The sequence below is a fragment of the Ornithorhynchus anatinus genome, chromosome 7 (genome assembly GCF_004115215.2).
Source record: "Ornithorhynchus anatinus isolate Pmale09 chromosome 7, mOrnAna1.pri.v4, whole genome shotgun sequence".
Lineage (NCBI taxonomy): Eukaryota > Metazoa > Chordata > Mammalia > Monotremata > Ornithorhynchidae > Ornithorhynchus > Ornithorhynchus anatinus.
The window spans coordinates 67,334,673-67,362,001 of record NC_041734.1 but is presented as its reverse complement, the minus strand read 5'-3'; the positions used below and the strand labels follow the sequence as shown (position 1 = coordinate 67,362,001).

Below are 27,329 nucleotides of genomic sequence, written 5' to 3'. Positions count from 1 at the left end.
CCTAGTAAGCACTTAACACATACCACAGTTATTATTATTTCCGCCCATAACCCAGGAGACCACCAAGAAACCAGGCAGCCAGGCAGGACCCCCCCCCCCCCCCCCACACTTAACGAGGCTGGGCCCCTTGAAAATTGTGACCTCACTGGGGGCTGAGCCGAAAGCAACCAATAGCAGCTCAGGGGGCAGTTCTGAAGAAATATAGAGGATTCGAAGGTGGCCCGAGACCTGGGTGGAAACGATCACAAAATGCTAGCCTTCGAGATCCTAAGGAACGGAAGAAACTAAGATGGCAAGAGCGAAAAAAGTGAACTTTTAGAAAAAACGATTTTGACAAGTTTAGGGCACCAGCAGGAAGGAGCCAGTGAGAAGGCAGTTCCCGATGAGATCAAGAAGCCCGGCAAGGGGGTACGGTACACCATCGTGGGGACCCAAAGACAAACTCCCCCTATAGAAATGGGGTAAAGCCTCCCGTCCTTAATGACGCTGTGACCCGGGGTGGGTTGGGAGGTGGGGGACCCCAGGTGGACCGCAGATCCGCAGGTTCTGGGTCAGCACTGGTTCTCCTGCCGTGCCCCAGGCCGCCTTTTCTCTAACTCCTTTCTCCTTCCCCGCGGCTAGGTGAAATAGCGGCACAGTGCCCGTGTCCTCAAAGGACCCAGGAGCCTCTGGGCAGATTCATTCATTCAATCGTATTTATTGAGCACTGACTACGTGCAGAGCACTCTACTAAGCGCTTGTCTGGCCTAACCTGGGCCCTGCCTGTGACCCCAAGTTCTGGGGTCCCCGGACCTCACCCTGGCAGGGGCTCTCAGTACAACTTGGCATGCTGCCTTCTGGCCTAGAACGTAAACTCCTCTGGATTGTAAGATCCCCTAGATTGTGAACTCTAGCACATCATCTGCGACTCATCTGTCATCATCTGTGACTCTTCTATATTTGATATTAGCCCTTCCCAACCCCGCTGCACTTATATACATATAGATTGTGAGCTGGTAAGATACCTTAGACTGAAAAGTCCTCTAAACTGTAAAATCAACTAGACCGTAAACTCTTCCAGATTGTAAACCCCTCTCGATTGCAAGATACACTAGATTGTGGACTCCTTTAGTTTGTAAAATCCTGTAGACCGTACAATCCTCTAGAATGTCAACTCCCCCGAATTGTAAAATCTACTAGATTATAAAATATACTAGATTGTAAGATTCACTTGACTGTAAACTTCCCCAGATGGTAAACTCCCTTAGAGAATAAAATCCCCTAGATTGTAAACTCCACTAGTTTGCTTTGTAAAACTGACTAAGTTGTAAGCGTCTCTAGAATGAAAACTCTAGATCGCAAACTCCGCTGGATTGTAAAATCCTCTAGATTGTAAATTCCACTAGATTGTAAAATCCACTGCATTGTAAAATCCACTAGGTTGTAAACTCCTCTAGAATGAAAACTCAAGATTGTAAACTCCACTGGCTTGTAAAATCCACTAGATTGTAAACTCCTTTAGGGTAGGGATCTATTAACTCTATGGGACTCTCCCAATACAAACAATATAACGGACCCATTCCCTGCCCACAACGTGCTTGCAGCCTAGAGGGGAGTAGATTCCAAGCAAACGGAGTGGGGTTGCTTGGAAGAAGGATAAGAGAGAATTCCAAGGGACCAAATCATTTAGAAAAATGGGTCATCGATTAAAGAATGTCGTTCCCATCACTGTAGTCAGCACCGTCATCCTCCCTAACCTCGGCGTTGTCCTCGACTCATCTCCCTCATTCCCCACACCTATTCAATCCATCGTCAAATCCTGTTGGTTCAACACTGCTAGAATCCGCCCTTTCCTCTCCATCCCAACCGCTACCGTGCTGATCCAAGCACTTCTCCTATCCCGCCTTGACTGCTGCATCTGCCTTCTCGCCGACCTCCCGGGCGAGAGTCTCTCCATACTCCAATCTGTATTTCACTCGGCTGCACGAATCATTTATCCACAAAAACGATCAGTTCGTGTCTCCTCACTCCTCGAGAACCTCTAATGGCTGCTCGTTCACCTCCGCGTCAAACAGAAACTCCTTCCCGTTGACTTTAAAGCACCCAATCAGCTCACCCCATCCTACCTCACCTCACTAATCACTTACTACAGCCCAGCCCGCACACTACACTCCTCTAGTGCCAGTTTACTCACTGGGCCCCGATCTCTTCAATCCCCTTTCCCCTTTCCCAGTTCCTCCCCCTCCATATACACCAGACCACCGCTCTCGCCACCTTCAAAGCATTACTCCTCTAAGAGGCCTTCCCCGATTAAGCCCTCTTTTCCCCGGCTCGCTCTTCCTTCGTCATCATCTTTGACTCTTCTATATTTGATATTAGCCCTTCCCAACGCCGCTGCACTTTTATACATACCTTTAAATTACCTATTATATATTTCTCATTTATTCATATTCATATCTGACTCCCCCCCATGTCTGTAATTTCGTCAGGGGCAGGGAATGTGTCTGCTAATTCTCTTGTACTCTCCCGAGTGCTTGTACAGTGCGGTGCCCATAGTAAGTGCTCAATAAATAGGATCGACTGAATGAAGTTCGATAAGTTAAAGGTTACTCACTTGGAGACGAAATGTCTTTCATAGATTGCAGATGTGGAAAAAAAGCCGGGCTCAAGTGACGAAGAAGAAGACCCGGCCGTCAGAGTGAACTACAAGTTGAAAGTGAGTGAGTTCTCTGGGGCCCTTACCAAAAACAGACAACGATCCTGAGGTTCAGTGAGAGGCGTCTATTATGCCATGCTTCCAGCTTACCCTGAATTGATCAGATCCTTAGAAAATAAGAATATACGTTCTGGCCTGCTTCATATTAGTATCGAATGCCTAAATGGAGCAATGCGCTACATGAAGCAGCTTGGCCTAGCGAATACAGTACGAACCTGGGAGTCAGAAGGAACTGGGTTCTAATCCTGACTCTGCCACTTGTCTGCTGTGTGACCTTGGGCAAGTTACTGCACTTCTCTGGGCCTCAGGTGCCTCATCTGTCAAATGTTAATTGAGATTATGAGCTCCATGTGGGACATGGACTGTAATCAAACTGATTAGTTTGTATTTACCCCAGTTCTTAGAACACTGCCTGGCACACAGTAAATACTAAACAGATAGCATTTAAAAAAAAATAAAACTAAATGCTCGGTAGCTACAAAATGTAACAATAGCATGTTCCTGGCCCACAAGGAGCTGATATTCTAATGGACCAAATGGTCTGTCCAGCTTTGCTTTCCCAAGAAGGCTAAAGAATTACCCTCTTGGACAGCCAATCTTGTGGATGCCCCTTGTAGACTGTGAGCTCGTTGTGAGCAGGGAATGAGTCTGATTGCTATATTTTACTCTCCCAAGCGCTTAGTACAGTGCTCTTTACACAATAAACACTCAATAAATACTAATGAATGAAGGAATGAACATTCATTTTCCCCTTCCGAGACCTACTGTCTGCTCTCTCATCCCTGAATTTAACCAAACCTTTTGGAACCGACTCTCGTCTTTTTTTGCCTGTACAACTTCCTGAGGTAATTTATTCCATACACCGAGGCTCCGGGCTGAAAGAAAAAGTCTTTGTTTCTGTTGGCTTTGAATCTACCGCTCTTGAGCTTTAGTGATTTCAAGGGATTCCGTTGTTCACAGCTCCTGTGATTTTGTAAAGCTCAGTGAGAATTAGTAATAATGGTGATACTTGCAAAGCACTTACTCTGTTCCAAGCACTGTTCTAAGCGCTGGGGGCGGATACAAGTTAATCAGATTGGACGGAGTTCAACCAATCGTGTCTCTTCTCAGCCTGTATTCCTAGACCTCCATTTCATATTTTCAGTTTGCCCACCAGAAAGAAAGCTTCTTCAGCTCCGTTGTGTCTTAAGAGAAGGCGTGTTACCTAGTGGAGAGAGCACAGGTCTGGGAATCAGAGGACGTGAGTTCTAATTCCAGTTCTGCCATGTGTCTGCTGTGTGACCTTGGGCAAGACACTGAAGTTCTCTGTGCCTTGGTACTATATCTGTAAAACAGGGATGAAGACTGAGAGCCCTATCCGGGGCAGGGATTTTCTTATATCCATCCCAGTGCCTGGCACATAGTAAGCGCTTAACAAATACCATAAAAAGAGACATGCAATGAGAACTGCACGCGGAATTCCAAAGGGAGATGAAATAAGGTCTGGTTCCATTTTCTAGAATCTACGATCAATCAGTCAATTAATCAGTGGTATTTATTGAGTGTTTATTATGTGCAGAATGCTGGACTAAGAGCTTGAGAAAGTACAGTAGAACAGAGTTGGAAGATAAATCCCTGCCCACAAGGAGCTTTCAGACTACAGTACTTTCCTGAGAATGCTCAGCATTTTGTTGGTCATTCTGCTTCCTGCCTGACACCGAACTGCAATTTGAATGAAAGTTGGTAATAATTCCCAGATCTCTTTCCTGAGTCACATGTGAAAGCTATAATGATAATAATAGCAATAGTATTAAAATGGCTTTTGGTAGGTGCTTACTATGTGCCAAGCACTCTATTAAGTGCTGGGGTAGATACAAGATCATCAGGTCCCATATAATAATAATGATGATGGTATCTGTTAAGTGCTTACTATGTGCCAAGCGCTGTTCTAAGCACTGGGATAGATACCAGGTTATAATAATAATGTTGGTATTTGTTAAGCGTTTACTATGTGCAGAGCACTGCTCTAAGCGCTGGGGTAGATACAGGGTAATCAGGTTGTCCCTCATGAGGCTCACAGTCTTAATCCCCATTTTACAGATGAGGTAACTGGGGCCCAGAGAAGTGAAGTGACTTGCCCACAGTCACACAGCTGACAAGTGGCAGAGCCGGGATTCGAGGTTATCAAGCTGTCCCATGTGGGGCTCACAGTCTTAATCCCCATTTGACAGATGAGGGAACTGAGACACAGAGATTTAAGTGACTTGCCCAAAGTCACACAGCTGACAGGTGGCGGCGCTGGGATTAGAACCCAGTTCCTCAGACTCCCAGACCCATGCTCTTTCCACTAGGCCACGCTGATTCTCCTTTTACCGGCCCCTCCCCGGATTGATATTGGGAGGCTTTGGCTCGGAAGGCCCTTGCGCAGGTGGAGTTTGGATCACCTTTCCCTAGGAAATATTTCTGATGGATGGCCCATGTTTTATTATTTGACAATTGTTTGACTTGGGCTCCCAGTATGGTTTGTTATTAAGCAGCCTCCAGGCTTCTAGGGGGCTACTTTTTACTTTTCTCTTAGCTACTCCCTGCAGCTTTATGCTCACTAAAGTTCGTAGTTAATCACGGTTATCTATTTCAAAAATGTAATATCCTTTCTTTCCCCGTAAAGAATGTGAAATGCAATTGTGTGCGATCACTACGACCAAAAGACTTTCCCGCGTAGCCTTCCCGTACCAGATGCTGCAACTGAATCAGAGTGAAATCCCGTACTTTAACTTTCCCATTAGGTTCTAGGGGCAGTTATTCCACAAAACTGAACCGGATCCCATCCACAAACCCGATCTCCCCTTTCCGTCTGACCGGCCTATTGAGCCAGTCCCCGAAAAGACATTCTGGACCTGGAGAACGAACAGATCGGTGACCTTGGGCAAGTCACTTAACTTCTCTGTGCCTCAGTTACCTCATCTGTGGAGATTAAGACTGTGAACCCCACGTGGGACAGCCTGATCCCCTTCTATCTACCGCAGCGCTTAGAACAGTGCTTGGCTCATAGTACGCGCTTAACAAATACCATCATCATTATTATTATTATTATCTATCCACTAAGCCACACAGCTTCTCAAGCTGGATTTGCCATTGATCAAATCCCCCGACACCGGGATGAGGAGGGCAGCAAGACCACCTGGAAGAAAAGCTCCGTCAGCCAGGGGTGGGAAACACCACGGCCATCGTTGCGCAGGCTGAAGACGCTGCTAGTTTCGAGGGGGGGGCTTGAGTCACTTGGGACCAGAGAGCCGGTGACTGGGGCCTGATTCACCAGCCCGCCTGGTTGTCCCCATCACCGTGGGATGGGTCTCACCTCTCTTCCCCTTCCCCCTCTGGAGGAACGAGCCGCCCCCTCAGAGAGGCCGTGGCTCGGTCCGGGTCAGACGCCTGCCCGCCCCGCCCTCCGGCAACCTCGGCTGACAGCTGAACATACCCGAGGCCTTGCCAACTATTCCCCAGAAGGTCAGGTGACGTCCCTTCTCCACCTCCCCATGTCGCCCAGCCCGCCTGGATTATCCACCCGGAGGAAAGCTACGGAGCAGAGCGCAGCCCGCAGCCCGCGCCGGAGCACGGATCGACCCGCTCCCTTCGGCCACCGGACGGGAGCACTCCTTCCCCGCCCACGGGCACCGAGCAGCCTCCGCCGGAACAAGTTGGGGTGAGTGTCGTCCCTGGCCCTCACTGGGCTGGGCATAATCAGAAGGGAGGGCAGGACGGGGGAGTCCGGCCCCTCTGGGCCTCAGACTGAGTCACCGGCCTCTGTCCGGTTGAGCGGGGGAGACCAGTCCGGCTCGCCAAAGGGACGGATCTTGTTTCTGCTCCCGGACGGTTGCCCTGCTGACACGCAGGTGGACGGGACTCAGTTGGCCTGGATGCAGGGTGCCTTGGGACCTCACCTGCAGGAGCAGAGTGATGTCACTTCTTTCTTCCCCCATGCCCCGGGTCCCTCAGGACTGCCTTTCCAATGTCCCACTACCGCCGAAGTGCTCTTAGAGCCTCGGGGGCCCCAGGCGGCAAGAAGACCCGCTGGCACTGTGCCGAATCCAAGAGATCCCCGTTGGCTCCCGATATCTAACACCCCACGGGTGCTAGAGCTGAGGGCCCGGACGTGGGAGGTGGATGGCGTGGCTGGCCCAGATGGCTTCTCCAGGGTAGTTACTGGACTTTAAAATTGCCGCGTGTTTGGGAGAAAGAGGAGGCGCCCGCTGGGACAGCGTGTCCTGTCCCCACCTTACCGCCACAGGAGGGCACAGCAGGAAGGCAGACGGACGGTCGGCGGGGTGGGCGCCAGGCGGCCGAAACGGGAGCGGCAGAGAGGGCTCTGGCCAGTTGCCCCTGGGTGCGGCCAGGCCTGCCCCGGACCCCGAGGAAAGCTGCGGGGTGTGAGTTTCAGGGCTGCCCCGGAACCTACCCAGGAAACCAGCTTTGGCCACTCAACTCCCAACCGGTGTGTGGGTAGGTTGGGGGTGTCAGCAGAGGAAGGCAGTGCCAGGCTGAGATGGTCTCTCTGTCTCCTCTCAGTCTCTGTCTCCTCTGTCTCTCTGCTTTCTCTCTGTGTGAGTGTCTCTCTGGATCCCTCACTCTGTCTCTTCCTTTTGTTTCTCTGCTTCCTCCACCTGTAGTTCTCTCCTATCTCCCTCACTCTATCTCTCTCTCCCTCTCTGTCTCCCTTTCTCTGTCTCCCTCTTTCTGTCTCTCTCTCTCTTTTCCTCCTCTCTTTCTCTCCATCTCTCTGACTCATTTTCGGTCTCTGTCTCTCTGTTCTGTCTCACTTTCTCTATGTCCCTCTCTCCTGCTTTCTGTCTCTCTCTCCCTCCCTCCCTTCCTCCCTCTCCATCTCTCTACCTCGCTCTCTATCTCTCTGTCTCTCCCTCTTTCTGTTTCTCCCTCTCTGTCGCTGTCTCTGCCTCTTATTTTTTTCCCTCTGACTGAGCAAGAGAGCTGAATAAATCATTCCCCTGCAGAGACCTGTATCTCGGGGATCTGGTTCATCAGAGGCTAGAGGACCAACAATAAACTTTAGGAACATTATATTCTTCCAAGGGAGGAAATCCAAGGAACAGCCAGGGGGGCAGGCGGGCGTGGTGGGCCCAGGATTTATGAGAGGGCACCGGGGAGCGCACGGAGCGTTTCATTCCGAGGTACTCTGCCACACGATACAATTATTCTTTGCCATCGAGCCAGATCCCGGGAAGGCGGAGAAAAGCCGCGCTTTCAAATTCACCGAGAAATAACGTGGTGCCGGCTGAGGGAGCGGAGCGTGCGGAGGTGAAAAGATGGGAGGGAGGGAGGGATAGAGGCAGGCAGGCGGGAGCGGCCGTTAGATTCATCGAGCTGGGGCTGTTTGGCCGCGAGAGGTGGGTCTCGATGGGCAGGAAGGAGTCGCAGACTGCATGAGATGGCGGGAGACCGGTGACAACTGCCTCTTTGTGGTTCTCGTCAATGGCGTCATTTTAATAATGTTGGTATTTGTTAAGCGCTTACTATGTGCAGAGCACCGTTCTAAGCGCAGGGGTAGATATAGGGTAATCAGGTTGTCCCACGTGAGGCTCCCAGTTAATCCCCATTTTACAGATGAGGTAACTGAGGTCCAGAGAAGTTAAGTGATTTGCCCACAGTCACACAGCTGACAAGTGGTAGAGCCGGGAGTCGAACCCATGACCTCTGACTCCCAAGCCCGGGCTCTTTCCACCGAGCCACGCTGCTTCCCAATAGTTCTGTGAGGCAGGAGGAGGCAGGTATCGTCATCCCCATTTTACAGATGGAAAACAGGAGGAGGCCGCTTGGCCTAATGGTAACAGCGTGGCCCAGTGGATAGAGCGCAGGCCAGGGAGTCAGAAGGACCTGAATTGTAATCCCAGCTCTGCCACTCGTTTGCCGTGTGAGCGAGTCAGTTAACTTCTCTAGGTCTCAGTTACCTCATCTGAAAAATGGGGATTAATACTGTGGGACGTGACCTGTGTCCAACTCGATTGGCTTGTATCTACCCCGGTGCCTGGTACAGTGCCTGGCGCGTTCGCTCATTCATTCAGCCAGTCATATTTAGTCATCCAGTCATATTTATTGAGTGCAGAGCACTGTACTAAGCACTTGGGAGAGTACAATACAACAATAAAGAGACACATTCCCTGCCCACAATGAGCTTGCAGTGTAAGGGGAGAAACAGACAATATAAATAAATAAATTACAGATAGGTACATAAGTGCTGGGGGGTTAGGAGGGGGCAGGAATAAAGGCACAAAGTGCTTCACAGATACCATTAAAAAAATAAATAAAGCGCCCAAGACTGGGAAACCAGAAGACCTGGCCTTAGTCTCAGCTCTGCCTCTGTCTTGACATGTGCCTTTGGGCAAGTAAGTCACTTAATGATAATGTTGGTATTTGTTAAGCGCTTACTATGTGCAGAGCACCGTTCTAAGCGCTGGGGTAGACACAGGGGAATCAGGTTGTCCCACGTGGGGCTCCCGGTCTTCATCCCCATTTTACAGATGAGGGAACTGAGGCACAGAGAAGTGAAGTGACTTGCCCACAGTCACACACAGCTGACAAGTGGCTTAACCTCTCTGGGTCTCGGTTTCCTGCTCTGTAAAATAGGAGTCAGAACGACTGCTCTCCCTCCCCCTTAGATCGTGAGCCGGGAACGGAGTCGGGACCGATTTTCTTGTATTTATCCTAGCACCGGTCTAGTCAGCGTACTTCATAAATACCACTGCTGTGGCTAATACCTGTCGCAGGGAGAGGCGGGGACCCTGCCTGGAATCAGACCGAAGCGGGGAGGCAGAGCTGGGACTGAGGCAGAGGTCGTTTCTTTCCCATCCCTGCCAGCCCAGACCTAAGGAGGATTTCTTAAATCCTACAGACCTCCGGGGACGGAGATTCCCCAGCCTCCCTAGGGATTGAACTGTGTGTCTCTTCTCCAGATTCTGCCCCTCTCTTCCGAGGGCCGGTGGTCCAGTCGGTTGAGCGGCTAGAACTGGTCAGAGCAGCCCGGTCCGCACCACCCCCTTCACACCACCCAAGGGATCTGACAGGTTGGAGCAGGTCCCGCCGCCCGCCCCCATCTCCGTTAGGTTAACCACCCCGCAGCACCGAGGCGTATCTGGGCGTAGAGAAACACAGCAAGACCGGTGACTCTGTGGCGATCTTTAACTTGGCCATCAAAGCAGGTTAGCGATGGCTCTGGCCGGTTAGCAGGAAGGCAGCGGAAAACATGTGTTGGCTCAGTGAAAGAGTCCGGGCTTGGGAGTCAGAGGTCACGGGTTCGAATCTCGCCTCTGACCCTTGTCAGCTGTGTGACTGTGGGCGAGTCACTTCACTTCTCTGTGCCTCAGTTCCCTCAGCTGTAACATGGGGATGAAGACTGTGAGCCCCACGTGGGACAACCTGATGACCCTGTATCTACCCCAGCGCTTAGAACAGTGCTCTGCACATAGCGCTTAACAAATGCCAACGTTATTATTATTATACGTCGGGCCGGGATTGTCTCTATCTGTTGCCGAATTGTACGTTCCAAGCACTTAATGATAGCGGTGGTATTTGTTAAGCGCCTACTATGTGCAAAGCAAGGTGATCAGATTGTCCCACGTGGGGCTCACAGTTTTAATCCCCATCTTACGGACGAGGTCTCTGAGGCACCGAGAAGTTAAGTGACCGGCCCCAGGTCACACCGCTGTGCTCTGCACGCAGTGAGCGCTCAGTAAATAGGATGGAATGAATGGACGGATGAATCTGGGCGACTGCAAGGAGCCCGACTGTGTCGGGAGGAAGGACTAGGCCCGAAGCCATCGATTGACCGATCGATTTGATTGACGAAATAAGGGCTCTCTTGGGGAGAAATTTTCCGCAGTGTCTGCTGCTGCTCTCTGCTGGACAGAAGCCGTCTCAGGCGTCCCCGTGGGAAACAAAACTTAGCTAGACGCCGCTCAAGCAGGGGGCACCTTAGTAGACGCCCAGAGACGTGTGTGTGTGTGTCCCCAGCTAATGGCCTTCCTCCATTAGGAAAGCCATTTCCCTCGGTAGAAACCCCTTTGTGCTCCACCTCAATAAAACTCAATACTAATAATACTAACACGAGAAGCAGGGTGGCCCAGTGGAAAGGGCTCGGGAGTCAGAGGCCGTGGGTTCTAATCCCGGCTCCGCCACTCGTCAGCCGCGTCACCTTGGGCAGGCCACTTCACTTCTCTGGGCCTCAGTTCCCTCATCTGGAAAATGGGGATATAGACGGGGACCCCCATGTGGGACAAGCTGCTTACCTCGTGTCTACCCCAGCGCTTAGAGCATTGCTTGGCAAGTGGTAAGCGCTTAACAAATACCGTAATTCATTCAACGGGACTTGGAGTCGGAGGTTCACGGGTTCTAATCCCGGCTCCGCCACTTGTCTGCTGTGCGACCCTGGGCAGGTCACTTAACGTTTCTGTGCCTCAGTCACCTCATCTGCAAATTAAGACCGTGAGCCCCATGTGGGACAGCCTAATTACCTTGTATCCCTCCCACAGCGCTTAGAACAGTGCTTGGCACGTAGTAAGTGCTTAACAAATGCCATTATTATTATTATTATTATGCGCTTATGCCAAGCACTGCCAAGCACGGGATTAGAACCCGTGACCTTCTGACTCCGAGATCTATCCACTAGGCCATGCTGCTTCATCTCTGTTCCCCGGACCCCCACTGCTAAACAGGTTGCAGTTAATATTGCCCCATGAAGTGGTCACAGGGAGTATTTTGAACCTGGTGTTTTGCAATCTCTGAGTCCTGGGATACCTTCGAGCGCTTGGCGAGGTCAGGGCACGGTTGCGAACGGGAATTCCTTCGCAGGAGGAGACTTGGGTAGGTTGGTCAGTGACACGTCCTCCCACCCCGTGTCCCCGGCCCATGCCCAGTGCTGTCTCTTCAGTTCTGCGGGAGAGGAAGGAAGAATGAAAAACCTCTCCTCGCTTGGGGTATTTAGTGTTTCACGTCATGTCCCCACTGTGGCCTTTTTTGTTTGTTGTCTTAACGGTATTTAAGTGCTTATTCCGGGCCAGCCCCCGGGGTAGTTACAAGCTAATCATTTGGGCACAGTTCATATCCCACATGGGGCTCACGGTCTTAATCCCTGTTTTACAGATGAAGTAACTGAGGCACCGAGAGGTTAGGTACTTGCCCAAGATCACTCAGCAGACAAGTGGCAGAGCCGGGATTAGAACCCAGGTCTCCGACTCCCAGAACCGATCTCTTTCCACTAGGCTGTGCCGCTCCTGGCCACTGAGGCTGTGAAGTCAGAGCCCTGCTCGCTCTCTAAATGCCTCTGTCGACTGCTGCAGGACCCCTAAACTAATAATCACCTTATTCGATCACCCGATTGATTTGTAACTACCCGAGTGCTTAGAATAATGCTTGACGCGTAGTAATCGCTTAACATGAGAGGAACACGGCCTAGTGGAGAGAGCGTGGGCCTGGGAGTCAGAAGAACTGGGTTCTAAACCCAACTCTGACAAATGCTTTCGGTGTGACCTTGGACAAGTCACTTAACTTCTCTTTGCCTCAGTTACCTCCCCTGTAAAATAATAATAATAATAATTATGTTGGTATTTGTTAAGCGCTTACTATGTGCAGAGCACTGTTGTAAGCACTGGGGTAGATACAGGGTAATCAGGTTGTCCCACGTGAGGCTCACAGTCTTCATCCCCATTTTACAGACGAGGTAACTGAGGCCCAGAGAAGTGAAGTGACTTGCCCACAGCCACACAGCTGACAAGTGGCAGAGCTGGAATTCAAACCTATGACCTCTGACTCCCAAGCCCGGGCTCTTTCCACTGAGCCACGCGGTGAGGCCCGTGAGGGACAGGGACGGTGTCCAATCTGATTAGGCTGCATCGACCCCAGTGCTTAGAACAGTGTTCGACACATAGTAAGCGTGTAACAAGCACCATTATTATTATTACTTCTCTGTGCCTCAGTTCCCTCAACTGTAAAATGGAGATTAAATGCCTGTTCTCTCTCCTACTTAGACTGCGATCCCCACGTGGGACAGGGATCGTGTCCAAACTAATTAACTTATACCTACCCCAGCGCTTAGAATAGTGTTTGACACATAGTGAGCACTTAACACATACCATAACGGAAAAAGAAAACATAAAAAAAAAATCACATTTGGACTTCAAGCTCTGTAAACATTTTTAGACTTGAAGTTTTCTATATTAAAAAAAGGAGCAACCTCCCCAATTTTCAAGGGATAGAACAACTGCGGATTACATTTCTGCCACTAAGAGATAGCGAGCGTGCCTTTACACTTCTGGAGGAGGTATGATCTTCCCAGAGAAATAAATGTGCTGCCAACTTCTTGGGGGAACCATATGTTTGAGTGCTTGGTTGGTGATGCCCAATGTAAAAGTGTTGACCCGCTGGGTATTCTGGCACTCCCTGGTGCTGGGGTGGGGTCCCCTGAAAAGGAGAAAAGTCGGGGGGCATCTGGGGGCCCTGAGGAATCTTTAGGACGTCTTGGAAAACTCGATTTTTGCGCTGAAAATTCTTCTCCTTCCCCCCGACCCCCGCAGCCCACGCCAGGATGATGCACGGGTGTGTGCTGGTTTGAGAAATTTCTGAACTCTCCTCCCCATTACGACCCAACCAGCTTTAACTGGTTTTGAGGGGGAGCTGCTGATCTCTAATAGATTAGAAATGCTCCCTTGGGCACTGCAAAGACACCGAACGGTATTTGTACGAAATCTTTGAGCCTGGAGAAGACACTGAAATGTGCATTAGCGGCTCCGTTCCGAGTGGGCAGGCCATAAAATATCCAGCTTTTGAATTTTGTAGCCTGACACATTTTATATTACAGCCTTCCTTTGCTACAAGCTGTTTTTCGGTGATTTTCCTTTACTTGGATTTATTAGGAGGACACGGTTCAGGAGGGTTCGGGGGGGACTGTCGATAACGCTGCATTCTCAGTCCGCCTTGGATGGTTTTACCAGCTTTAATTGCACGCTCCCTTAATGGAGACACTCTCATTGACTTCCCTGTATAGCAGCGAGTCCCAAGGTCTGGTGGTAAGAGAATAAGGCATCTCAGGTTCTTCTCTTCTGAGTCGGTGTCTGGTTTCTTCCCCCTCCGAGAAGGTTCACCGCTCCTCGATCCAGGCTCCAACCTCGGATGCCAAGACCGGTAAAGGAATTTTACTTATTTATATTAATAACTGTCTCCCCTATATTGTACTCTGCCGAGGGCCTCACACAGTGCTCTGCACACAGTAAGCGCTCAATAAATAGGATTGACTGACTAAAGAAAGAGGAGCAGAAAGATGATGCACTTCAAAAATGAAACCCACCATTACAGAAAGAAAATGTTGTGGTTTTTTTTAATGGCATTTGTTAAGCCTTACTATGTGCCAGGCACTGGGGTAGATACAAGATAATCAGGTTGGATACAGTCCCTGTCCCAGATGGGACTCACCGTCTTAATTCCCATTTTACAGACGAAGTAACTGAGGCAGAGAGAAGCAAATTGACTTGCCCAAGGTCACACAGACGACAAATGGCAGAGCCATTATTAGAACTCAGTTCCTCTGACTCCCAGGCCCGCGTTCTTTCTGCTAGGCCATACTTCCCAGAGGAGAGAGTTAAGGCTATTTGCAAATGCTTCAGAGGGGAAAAACCACCACTTTCTGTTCCCTCATTCATTCATTCAATCAATCGTATTTATTGAGCACTTCCTGTGTGCAGAACACTGTACTAAGCGCTTGGAAAGTATACTACAGCATTCACAGGCCACCCAGCTTTCCCTCTGACTGGCATTAGGATTTATTCTTCTAGACTGTAAGCTCGATGTGGGGAGGGAATGTGTCTGTTATACTGTACTCTCCCGAGTGCTTAGTACAGTGTTCCGCACACAGTAAGCGCTTGATAAATATGGTCGATTGATCCCTCTGTCATTTGGATATTCAGATCAAGTGCCAGTCACCTCCCCTCTAATTCCGCTAATCAATCAATCCATCAGTGGTGTTTATTGAGAGCTTTATGTGCAGAGCACTGTACTAATCTCTTGGAAGAGTACAATAAAACAGAATTTTTTTCCAGGTCTCTCCTGGAAAATTGAGCAGTTAGAGAAGGATCTAGAGAAGGTGGTAGGGATTATGTCTCCCAACTCTACTGAACCTTTCCTTCAAAACAGCAACAGTCTCTCTTTCCACACACACACACACACCCACCTCACCCATCCCACTCCCCTACCCCAGGAAGGCTGCTGCTTGTCTCCTCAATAAGAAAATCTATTTCCCTTCCAATACCCATCTTCTTGCCTTCATGAACAATCCAGGGTTTCCCGGCCGAGTCCTAGCTCTCACCCCTAAGGCTTTTTCTGCCCCTCTTGGCTCCGGCCAGTCTTCCTCCATCCTGTATTTCTCTGCTTTCGGTCCCCACGTCCACAAACTTCCACTTGTATTCCTTCTGGGGTAATTTTCTTTCTCATTTATCAAGATCAGCTAGGATTTTATTCAAAGAAATATCGTTTCTGTCGGTGTGATCAAATAAATATTGCTACTGTCGGTGATGATGCAGATGAGGGTCTCATTGTCCGAAGAAAGGACGGTGCCTCTTTCTGAAAAATGGCATAGGTTTCTGTGAAGGAGGAAGCTGCAGTTAAGAGAGAAGAGTTAGTGGGAAGGCAATTTAGTGCCTAAATTGAAAGTCCGTCCCTTCTTTTTCTCACTTTCTTCTGCCTGTTGGGCTCTTCTGGGAAAATGACGAGGAGAAAACTCCTGGAATTTTTAAGTGTCTGGACTGAGGAGAGCAATGGTGATTACTTCCTTCCCCAGCCACTGTTAGATCACGCACTGAAAGAGGAGAGCAGCTCGGCCTGAGAGTCAGAGGACCTGAGTACTAATCCTGGCTCCACTGCTAACCTGCTGTGTGACCTTAGGCAAGTCGCTTCACTTCTCTGTGCCTCAGTTTCCTCATCTGTAAAATCCCTGCTCTCCCTCCTCTTAGACACAGTCCCTGTGCCTGACTTGATTATCTTGTTTCTACCCCAATGCTCAGTACAGTGCTCGGCACAGAGTAAGCACTTAACAAATACCGTTATTATTATTATTAGAGATGGGGGCGGTGGGTTGGAAAATGCAGCCCATGTGGAGCGTGCCCGGTTGGAATGTGTGACAGATAACGGGCCTCAGGGGGATTTGAAGCAATCAGGCTTAACAGATTTGGCTAATGCTCAGATGATTCATTTTTATTATCCCCGAAGATAAGGGAAAGGGAACCGAGAAGGACACAACTGGAGACCTCAAAGTGCAGGAGCAGAAGTGACAGTAGGGATTGACACCAATTGCCCGGGGGTACAAAGAGAGTATCTTTTTTTTTTCTTTTTTTTAAATAATGGTATTTGTTAAGCATTTACCACTGCTGGAATAGGTTGGACACAGTCCGTGTCCCACGTGGGGCTCACAGTCTTAATCCCCATTTTACAGTTGAGGTAACTGAGGCCCAGAGAAGTGAAGTGACTTGCCCGAGGTCACACACCAGATGCGTGGCGGAGTCGAGATCAACTCCCAGACCCGTACTTTTTCCACTAGGCCATGCTGCTTCCTGGCTAGCAGGAGACTAAAAAATCCCGAGGGTCCAATTGCCTCCTTGTGCGAAGCTGACCCCGGGAACGACACCTCCTCAAAAACCACTAAGGGCTACCCGGCTCTTTCCACCTTACCCTGGCCTGCATTTGTTCATTAAAAAAAAATAAAGCTCGAGATATAGGATGAACAGGATAAGAGCTCAGGAACACGATAGTCGAAGGAGCCATTTTAAGTCTGCACCAGCTATCTCCTTGCTACATATCTAACTGCGGTATTTGTTAAGCGCTTACTATGTCCCAGGCACTGTACTAAGCACTGGGATGGGTACAAGGTAATCATCTTGGATGCAGTCCCTGTCCCACAGAGGGCTCACAGTCTTAATCCCCATTTTACAGATGAGGTCCCTCGAGGCACACAGAAGTTGGGGATTGAGACTGTGAGGCCCCAGGTGGGACAGGGACTGTGTCCAACCTGCTTTGCTTGTAGCTGCCCCAGCGCTTAGTACAGTGCCTGGCACATAGTAAGCACTTAACAAATACGATATTTGTTTATTTGGAGTTTCCCAAGGTCACACAGCACACAAGTAGAATGAGGATTAGAATCCGGTTCGTTCTGACTCCCAGACCCATGCTCTATCCACTAGACGACACTGCTTCCTATATCTGCTCCATTCCCCGGCTCCACCCCAGCTCCCACTCTTCACTCCCCCAAAGCTAACCTTCTAACTGTACCTCATTTTCCATTCTCCTGTCTCCGACCCACTGCTCCTACCCTTCCACCTGACTGGCTCTCTCTCCCCTTTAGATCTGCCTGACAAATTTGCCTCACCTCCAAAGACCTCCCGAAAAGCTACTTCCTCCAGGAATCAGTCTTCCACTAAATCCACTTCCTTTAATCGTACGTACCTGTTTACTTCTTCCGCTGACTGATTTATTTATTGGTACTCTTATAATTACCGATTGCATCTACGTTTCTCCTACGTCCGTCTTTCTACCTGACCATTTTCCCCATTCGGTTGAAAGTATTTCAAGGGCAAGGAGCTCATCCTCTACTGTTCTGGTATATTCCCAAATGCCTAGTATTCTACCGTGCTTTGCACACAATGAGTTCTCATCAAATACCTATTAAGTCATCAAATACCTATTACAAAAAATAATAACCGCTAGGAATGGTATGTCTAGCTAACCTAACCCCACCCCCACAGGAGGGAGGAGAGCGGGTTGTGAGTGAACCTCAAGCCTGATGAGGATCAGCGATCATTTGAGATCACAATTAGGCTATGGTTGTGGGTTTTTTTTTATGGAATCTCTCAAGCGCTTACTATATGTCAAGCTCTGTTCTAAGCGCCGGTGTAGATACAAGTTAATCAGTCCCTGTTCCACAGTCTAACTAGGAGGGGAAAAAGGTATTGAATCTCCATGGCGCAATTGAGGAAACTGAGGTACAGAGAAGTTAAGCGACTTGCCTAAAATCGCACAGCAGGCAAATGGCTGAGGCAGGATTAGAACCCACGTCCTCTGGCTCCCAGGCCCGTGCTTTATCCACTAGGCCACGCTGCTCCCCTCTAAATTGTAAGCTCACTGGGGGCAAGGAAGGTGTCTACCAATGTTGGGATGTTGTACTCTCCCAAATGCTTCGTAGAGTGCTCTGAACACAGTAAGCGCTCAATAAACACGATTGAATTCTTCCCTGTCCCCCCAGAGTTTAGCTCCCCGGGTCCTAAGCCTTCTCCGACTCAAACTCTTCCACTCTGACCTCAACCCTTTCCCCTTCCTACCTCACCTCCCTCTTCTCCTTCTATATCCCAGCTCGCTGTGGGCAAGGAAGGTGTCTACCAACGTTGTGATATTGTACTCTCCCGAATGCTTAGTAGAGTTCTCTGCGGGCAATCGGTAATTTTAAGAGTAGCCATAAATAAATAAATCAGTGGAAGAAATAAACAGGTACTTATGATTAAAGGAAGTGGGTTTAGTGGGGGAGCGAGAGGCATCTGAGAGTCCAAGCAAGATGTGGAGTCACCGCATTCCCACCTCTCTCTCTCCCCCCTGGATTTGTCACCGTTGTTGTGCTCCCGGAGGTCATTAAGGGCCTTTCTGAGCAAACAGAATCCTTATTTCCTCAGAGCCCTCCCGGCTGTGCTTACGGTGTGCTCTGTGACGCACTGCAACTGGCTGCGGCAGAAGTTATGACAACACGGGGAGGATGGACGGGAGTGAGGTCTTTGGCTCACAGATAAGCCGAGGAACCGTTCAGCCTCCGCGAACGATAGCTCTTCTTGTCACGCTGACGTTCCCAGCCAAAAAAAGACAAAACCGAGAGAAGATGAAGACAGCAAATGAGCTCTCGGTGGAACGGTCCTTAAGCAGAATACTTCTGGGTCATTTTCCTCCAGGTGTCAGGGAGTGATCCATGCTGGGGAGGCGACTGGGGGGAGACGCATCACTCGCCCCCTGGCCCATGTTGCCTCAGGGAACCCCAGAGAGGTCTTTTCAGGGGTGCCCTCGGGCTCTCCCACTCTGTAGCTTCCCCTCTGCCTGCCGGTCCTGTTTCTGAACGGCAGAGACGGGGAGGGGAGGCTGACTGGCTTATGAAACGCAGGTGGAAGAAAGATGCCTTGACCGATCCGGAGTTGGACCTGGTTTTTTCTGTTGGAAACGTTGAGAAACTTCCCCATTCTTGCCCACATACCCCATCTCTTTTAGGGATGACGAGAGTAGAATGGAGGGGGCAGAGTGGGGTCAAATCCCTCCGGCATTCTGGGGCAACAAGTATTGAATCCCCATTTTGCAAGGGAGGAAAGTGAGGGCAGGAGAAGCGAAGTGACTTGCCTGACCCGGGATTAGAAAGCAGGTCGCCTGGCTTCCAGGCCCGTGGATTAACCACTAGGCCACGCTGCTTCCCTGTAGGCTGGGGCGACCAGAGGGTTGGGGAGTTAAACTGGCCAGGTCCTAAGCCTGCTCTGACCCAAACTCTCAAACTCTGACCTCAACCCTTGCCCCTTCCTACGTCACCTCCCTTCTCTCCTTCTATATCCCCGCCCCCACACTCCGCTCCTCTGGTGCCGCTCACTTCCTCACCGTGTCTCGATCTGGCCTGTCTCGCCGCCGATCCCTGGCCCAAGTCCTACCTCTGGCCTGGAACGCCCTCCCTCCTCAAATCCGCCAGACAATCATTCTTTCCCCCTTCAAAGCCCTACTGAAGGCGCACCTCCTCCAAGAGGCCTTCCCAGACTGAGCCCCTTTTTCCTCAGCTCCCTCTCCCTTCCACATCTCCTCGACTGTTTCCCTTTCCTTTCTCCCTCCCCTCCCCATCCCGTAGCACTTACGTATATATCTGTAATTCTATTTCTTTGTATTGATGCCTGTTTACTTGTTTTGAGGTCAGTCACCCTCCCGACCCCCAACACAGTAAACCTGTTGTGGGCAGGGAATGTCACTCTTTATTGCTGTATTGTACTTTCCAAGTCCTTAATACAGGGCTCTGCACACAATAAGGGCTCAATAAATACAACCGAATGAGTGATTGAATGAAACTCAAAGGACTCAAAACGGTACTTATAAGAAGTAGCATGGCACAGTGGATAGAGCACAGGCCTGGAAGTCAGAAGGTCATGGGTTCTAATCCAGGCTCCGCCGCTTGTCTGCTGTGTGATCTTGGGCAAGTCACTTAACTGTTCTCCACCTCAGTGAACTCATCTGTTAAATGGGGATTGAGACTGTGAGCCCCACATGGGATAGGGACTGTGTCCAACTCAATTTGCTTGTATCCACCCCAGTGCTTAGAACAGTGCCTGGCACATAGTAAGCGCTTAACAAATGCCATCGTTATTATTACTGAGCGCTTACCATGTGCATGGCATCGTACTAAGCGCTTGGGAGAGAACAATACAACCGAATGAATAGACATGTTCTCGCAGCTGGGTGTTGGTGCAAGGAGAGCTGATCTGTCTAGCCTGCCTGGTCTCCATTCTAGGATCCAAACTATCCACTTCTAAAATTATCCGGGGTAATCTGCAAAAATCAGGGACTACTCCAATTTAAATTCATTCAATCGTATTTATGAGCTCTTATGATGTGCAGAGTACTGTACTAAGCGCTTGGGAAAGTACAATAAACAATGATATTTTCTGCCCACAACAAGCTCACCACCTAGAGCGGAGGAGACATGGGATCTATGGTCAGCCTCAGAGGTGGGCAGTAAGAGCATGAAAGTCATTCCATGCATTTCCAATCCGAATTCTCGTAATGTAGCATTATGACACAGTAAAACATCCCTTGCTTTTTTCACTGTGCTGGCTTTCTTTGGGCTGAGGCATTCAGAGAAGCAGCATGGCCTAATGGAAAGAGTTTAGGCCTGGGAGTCAGAGGACCTGGGTTCTAATCCCAGCTCCGCCGCTTGTCTGCTGTGTGTCCTTGGGCAAGTCACCTCATTTCTCTGTTCCTCACTGACCTCACCTGTAAAATGGGGATTCAAGCTGTGAGTCCCAAGTGGGATTTGGACTGTGTTCTACCTGATTAGCTTGTATCGACTCCAATGCTTAGTACAGTGCCCGGTACACAGTAAGTGTTTAACAAATACCATTAATCTCATGTCATGCTATGAGAACTCAGTGTGCCTTTTCAAAACTAGCTGCCAGTTTTTCTTCCAGATTTCTCTATTTCCCTTCCTCCCTACCATTACAACCATATTTTGATTCAAGCCTTCAATCAGCCAGCATTCCCTCAGCGCGCATAATAATTTTGGTATTTGTTATGTGCTTACTATGTGCCAGGCATTGCTCTGGGGTAGAGAGAAGTTAATCGAGTTGGACATAAGTCCCTGTCCCACATAGGGCTCGGTCTCTATCCCCACCGTACAGATGAAAAGCAGCGTGGCTCGGTGGAAAGAGCCCGGGCTTGGGAGTCAGATGCAACGGGTCCTAATCCCGGCTCGGCCGGTTGTCAGCTGTGTGACCTTGGGCAAGTCACTTCACTTCTCTGTGCCTCAGTTACCTCATCTGGAAAATGGGGATGAAGACTGCGAGCCCTACGTGGGATAACCTGATGACCTTGTATCTACCCCAGCGCTTGGTACAGTGCTTGACACATAGCACTTAACAGATATTCACTCATTCATTCGGTAGTATTGATTGAGCGCTTACTACGTGCAGAGCACTGTACTAAGCACTTGGAATGTACAATTCGGCAACAGTTACCAACATTATTATTAGATGAGGTAACTGAGACCCAGAGAAGTGAAGTGACTTGTCCACGGTCACACAAGGAGAGAAGTGGTAGAGCCCAGATTAGAACCCGATTCCGTCCGACTCCCAGGCCCAGGCTTGTTCCTTTAGGCCACGCACACATCTCTCCATGCCTCAGAAACCCAACGTGGTTACTTTTCTTCCTCCACATCAAGTAGAGACTCCTTACCACTGTCTTCGAAGCTTTCCAACAGCTCTCTCCAACTCACATATCGGCTCTCTTCACCCACTTCTCCCCAGCTCACGTGCCTCGCCCTTCCCCAACTCACTTGCTAAATGTCCCTGGCTCTTGATTCTCTTGCCTTTGATCTATATCTTCTGCTTCTGGAACTCCTTTCCCCGCCAAATCGCCAGAGCCCGGCTCTGCCCTCCTAAAAATCCCTCCTCCTTCAGGAGGTCTTCCTGAATTCATGTGCCTCGGAAATGTCGGACCAGATCCCACCCCGAGCACTCTCGAACTTTGAACTTAACCTCGGCATTCTTCTACATAAATGAAAACTCACATAAGTGGGTGTTCAGCAAATATTAGAGGACAAATGAATGGATGGACCCGATTTTGCGGAGGGAAGTCGAAACCACACTTCAGAAAAGCAGCTCAAATCTTGCTGGGCTAAATAGCTTAGGGCATGTGTGAAAATTGTGAAGGTGGGCCAGGGGTTCTGGCGGGAGCTAGGGGTTGCTGCCTTGGAGCTGGTGGGGGCCTGGGGCCGTCTAGACTGTAAGCTCATTGTGGGCCGGGAATGTATCTGTTTATTGTTAGAGTGTACTCTCCCAAGCGCTTAGTACCAGCGCTCAGTAAATCCGATTGAATCGAATCGCTCTGCCCACAGTAGGTGCTCAATAAATGCAATTGACTGTAGGCTCATGGTTTGCTGCAGAGATACTAGGGTGGAGGAAGAGGGCAGAGGTGACAGGTAAGATGAGTAGGCAACGAAAATAGGACACTGGCAGCCACAACCATCCTCTTTGTGTTGATGTACAGATGCCTGTTGCTACTGGTGTCCTATTTATGTTCCCTACTAGCGGGGGTTTCAGGGGAGCCAGGAAAACCCCTGATGTGGGTGCTCTTTTTTTGAGGGGCAAGGCGTGATGGAATGTCAGGTTAGGAGGCAGAAGCAAAAACAGCAACAGGGACTGAAAGCAACAAACCCGCCGGCCTGACGAAGGTCAGGTGTGGGGGGGGGGGGAGGGCCCAGGTGGTTGGGATTCTGGGTCCTGAACTGGAGTTTTGGGGCCCTCTTGGAGCCTCTGGTGAATTTCACAGCCAGCGATATTTTCTTGGAGTACCAAGAGCGGCCACATGCTGATGACGGGGGCGTTGGTTGTGGTGGTGGTGGTTTGTGGTAGTGATGATGATGATGATGCATTTTTTAAGCGCTTACTATGTGCCAAGAGCTCTTCTAAGCGCTGGGGTAATCAGGTTGTCCCACGTGGGGCTCACGGTCTTCATCCCCATTTTACAGATGAGGGAACTGAGGCCCAGAGAGGTTCAGGGACTTACCCAAAGTCGCAGAGTTGACAAGAGGCGGAGCTGGGATTAGAACCCACGACCTCTGACTCCCGAGCCCGGGCTCTTGCCACTAAGCCGCACTGCTTCTCGGGATGATAATGACGATGTATCCCACCGGGAACGATGAACTTCGGGGCTGAGGACCCTCACGGAGGAATCAACGGTCGTGTTAATAGTTCATTTAGGGGAAGCAGCACAGTTTAGTGGACAGAACATGGGCCTGGGAGTCAGGAAGTTGAGGGTTCTAATCCCGGCCCTGCCATTTGTTTGCTGTGTGACCTTGGGCTAGTCACTTCACTTCTCTGTCCCTCAGTTACCTCATCTGTAAGATCTGTAGGACTGTGAGCCCCATGCGAGACAGAGACTGTGTCCAACCTGATTCGCCTGTTTCTACCCCAGAGCTTAGTACAGTGCCCGACACATAGTAAGCACTTAACAAATGCCTCAGTTATTATTAGTTTGTGCAGCCGGGGCATACAGACACACCAATAAATACACACACACTCATACACACAACCTGACACTGTTCTCACCGCGTAACTGATTTCAAAATCCATTCCACACCACTGGGCGGGCTGCTTAACTGCTGGGCACCGCATCTACCACTGGAAAAATACTTGCTGCCAGTCAGAGGAGGTGTGAGGATCCAAGAAGGGGGGCAAAGAGATGCAAAGCTTGGAGCAATATGGAGAAAAAGTGCCTTGGCAATCGAAGGTTTCATCCTGTTTTCGCGACTCTGCTATTGATTCACATTTTTTATGGAGAGAAGCTCTCTTCTGGACACTCTGTGCTAGGAACTGGAGCCCCTGGACAGCCCTCAGCTGGGCCAGGACAGCTCCTGGAAGTCTTCGGGGGGGGGATTCCAACTTCCATCGTGCGAGCTCTCGGTCTGCTTTGTGTTCAGTAGCTGGAACCCCAGGGAACGGAAGCTGGGTCTGGCCACGAAGGGGGCTTGTGTTTCATCCGAAAGCTACAATAAATGTGTCTTTGCGCTGGGCTCTCCTTCCGTTGACTTGAGACGTCTCGACTGCTCCCACTTCTCGAGGGGAAGGGTGGCCTGGAAAGAGCGGGAGACTCAGGTTGGGTTGTGTGGGAGCCACTGGATTCCAGTGGACTTTCATTCATTCATTCAATAGTATTTATTGAGCGCTTACTATGTGCAGAGCACTGTACTAAGCGCTTGGGATGAACAAGTCGGCAACAGATAGAGACAGTCCCTGCCGTTTGACGGGCTTACAGTCTAATCGGGGGAGACGGACAGACGACTTGGCAGCAGTCAAACAAGCGGTGAGTGTCCCTGGGCAACTGCAAGGCCCCGACCGCTTAACAGCAAGTCCCGCTATTCACCTCGCTCAACGAGAAGCCTCACTTCTCACCGGCTCATTCTCCCCCAGACTTTGCCTCTCTGGACCGTCTCACCGACTCCTTTGGCTGCCCCTGAGCTCTTCTGAACAGATTAAATGGATTTCAGCAAAGTTTCAATTTATCACTGAATCTTCAGGGCCCATCCTTTCCAGACTCTGAGGCATTTGGGATTCCTGCCAGTTTTCTTGTTCGTTTAAGTTTGTCTCAGACATGTCTCTGCTAGCCATTTTGGCCTGGGTCCACCCACCCCGGCCTTCAACCCCCGCTCCCTCCGGGCATTTCAGAAGCCACGATGGTGGCTGCATTTTTAATGGCTCATCTCTGCCCGTTTTGATGCAGAGTGCACATGTCCTTCCTTGTCACCCAAACTGGAACACTTGGGCCAGCCGGGAAGGAGCTGGGAGATGTCCTAAGTGAATCTGAAAGTTTGGGACTGTTTTCAAGCTCAGCTGGGAATCAAATTACTCCACACCGGGGCTGCACCACCAAAAAAAAGCTCCAGCACAGGTTCCTTTTGGAATTTTCTAGTGGCATGGAAGAAGGGAGGAGAAAGGGAAGACGACAAGGCAGGGACTTCTGAGCTGAGGAGCATTAGAGCCCATGAGATGGGCAAACCCTCCTCTGTTTGTTTCCCAGATTGGGCATTTTCCCAACTGGGATGCCACCTCAAGGATGGGGAAGTTCACCTCACGCTGAACACTCAGCATTAATGCAATTCAATCACATCTACTGAGCGATTACTGTGTGCAAAGCAGTGTACTAAGCACTTGGGAGAGTTCAATACAACAATAAATAGACACGTTCCCTGCGCACAATAAGCTTACGGGTCTATAGGGGAAACTGTGGTATTTGTTAAGTGCTTACTATGTAACCAGGCACTGTTCTAAGCACTGGGTGGGAATACAAGCAGATTGGGTGGGACACAGTCCCTGTCCCACATCGGGCTCACAGTCCTAATCCCCATTTTACAGATGAGGTAACTGAGGCCCAGAGAAGTGAAGTGCCCCAGGTAGTGGAGCCGGGACTAGAAGCCATGACCCAGAATTGCCAGCTCCATCCTGACCCAGAGGGTCAGCGGTCTGCTCTGCAGCCCCTCTCCGCTTCCCTCCTGGGACCTGATTGAATCCTGGGGGTGGGATCCCGGTGCCAGCTCCCCACCGAGAAGACCATCCCGGGAGGCCTCCGAATTCAACTCACTTGGGGAGCGGGCCCCTTGGCTCCTGATATGTCAGAGAAATCATCCGTCCCCCTCTTCGCCTCTCAATCATTTCCCCGTTTTGTCTTTCAGAGGATGCCAGGGGAGCACCGCCAGTTCTGAAGATGCCCGGCCCGTGACAGCCGCCGAAGGGAAAGGAGACATCGTCTTCTGGAACGGCAAGTCTTCCCGGCACCCCCGCCCCACCATCAAAAACCTCGCTCTCTCACCTCCTCTCCTCCTTCGGCCTTCCAGTAGCCAAGCACCGTCCCCACCTGGATCTTGATTTTCCTGCCCAGGAAAGAATTGGACCCGGACACTATGGTCGTGCAGGACAGCATGGACCCTGGGGATCCCCGGAGAGGGGTGTTGCTGGAGCCTTTTATCCACCAGGTGGGAGGACACATGAGCATGATGAAGTATGACGAACACACGGTCTGCAAGCCCCTCGTCAGCCAGGAGCAGCGGTTCTACGAGTCGCTGCCCTCGGCCATGAAGCAGTTCACCCCTCAGTACAAAGGTAAGCCCCGGGGGATCGGAGCGCCTGGGGGCCGGGTCACCTTCTTAAACCAGGCGGGCGCTGGGCTCCTTAGGGCCGGCGGGGTGGGCAGAGATGGCGAATGCCCTTGGCAGAGTTCGAAGACAAGATGGCCTGCCCCACCCAAGCTTTTTCCCAGTTCTTCAATCCTCAAGCATCCGTTCTGTTTCGCCAGGCCCACGGGCCCACGTGGGCCCTGAGAGGAATCGGGCAAAGGGAAGTAAGAATAGAATAATAATAACAATAGTGGTATTTGTTAAGTGCTTTCTATGAGTCAAGCACTGTTCTAAGCGCTGGGGTAGGTACAAATTAATCAGATTGGACACAAACCCCGTCTCTTATGGGGCTCACAGTCTCAATCCCCATTTTACGGACGAGGTAACCGAAGCACAGAGAAGTTAAGCGATTTGCCTATGGTCACACAGTAGACAAGTGGCAGAGCAAGGATTAGAACCCAGGTCCTTCTAACTCCCAGGCCTGTGCTGCTTCCTTTGGTCATGCTGCTTCAAAATCAAATGAATCAAATTGGAAAATCCACACCTCAGTCGGTCGATCCATCGGTCAATCATTAGTATTTCCTGAAAGCCTACGGGGTTCCGAGTACAGCACCAAGAGCTTGGGAAAGTACAACAGAATTGGAAGCCATGAACGCTGCCCTCAAAGATTTTACCTTCTGGCCACAACTCCTGTTCTGAACTTATTCAGAAATTTCCTCCTGCTTGTGTTGACTAGGGTTTTGGTGACTTGGGGCAAGCCTAGTGGAGATTATTTTATGAGTGGATAGGTTTTCTACTCACCAACAGGCAATTCTGGAAGACCACCTAGTGTCGCTTGTCATTTAGGACTAATAGAATGCGTCGGTAGATTTAGGGAACACCCTTCCGATAAAGCCCTTCCGGGTGGAGACCAGGCCACGCAGCATCAGAAAAAATAGTCGGGTGTTCGTGTGAGGCACAGGTTGGGGGCTGTGATGCATTGGAGAAGCAGAGCGGCTTAATGGATAGAGCACGGGCCTGAGCGTCAGAAGGAACTGGGTTCGAATTCTGACTCCGTCACTTGCCTATTGTTTGACCTTGGGCAAATCGCTTCATTTCTCTGGACCTCTGTTCCCTCATCTGTAAAATGGGGACTAAGTCTGTGAGCCTTATGTGAGACAGGGACTGTGTCCAATCCAATTACCTTGTATTTATTCCAGCATTTAGTACAGAGCTTGGCGC

At 50.2% G+C, this 27,329-nt stretch overlaps 1 protein-coding gene across 4 annotated transcripts in view; it reads left to right on the top strand.

The window, feature by feature from the left end:
- IP6K3 (inositol hexakisphosphate kinase 3) overlaps window positions 1–27,329 on the top strand; it is a 51,223-nt gene that overhangs the window by 1,831 nt on the left and 22,063 nt on the right. The window contains exons 2-5 of one of the 4 annotated variants that reach the window (XM_029069904.2): window positions 2,618–2,695; window positions 6,222–6,377; window positions 25,668–25,753; window positions 25,968–26,094. In XM_029069904.2, the coding sequence (XP_028925737.1) occupies window positions 25,980–26,094 (115 nt within the window). In that variant the 5' untranslated portion in view covers window positions 2,618–2,695; window positions 6,222–6,377; window positions 25,668–25,753; window positions 25,968–25,979. Of the gene's footprint in view, window positions 1–2,617; window positions 2,696–6,221; window positions 6,378–13,815; window positions 13,862–25,667; window positions 26,095–27,329 lie in introns of all 4 variants that reach the window. The other 3 variants (XM_029069902.2, XM_029069901.2, XM_029069900.2) reach the window with 3 other exon arrangements.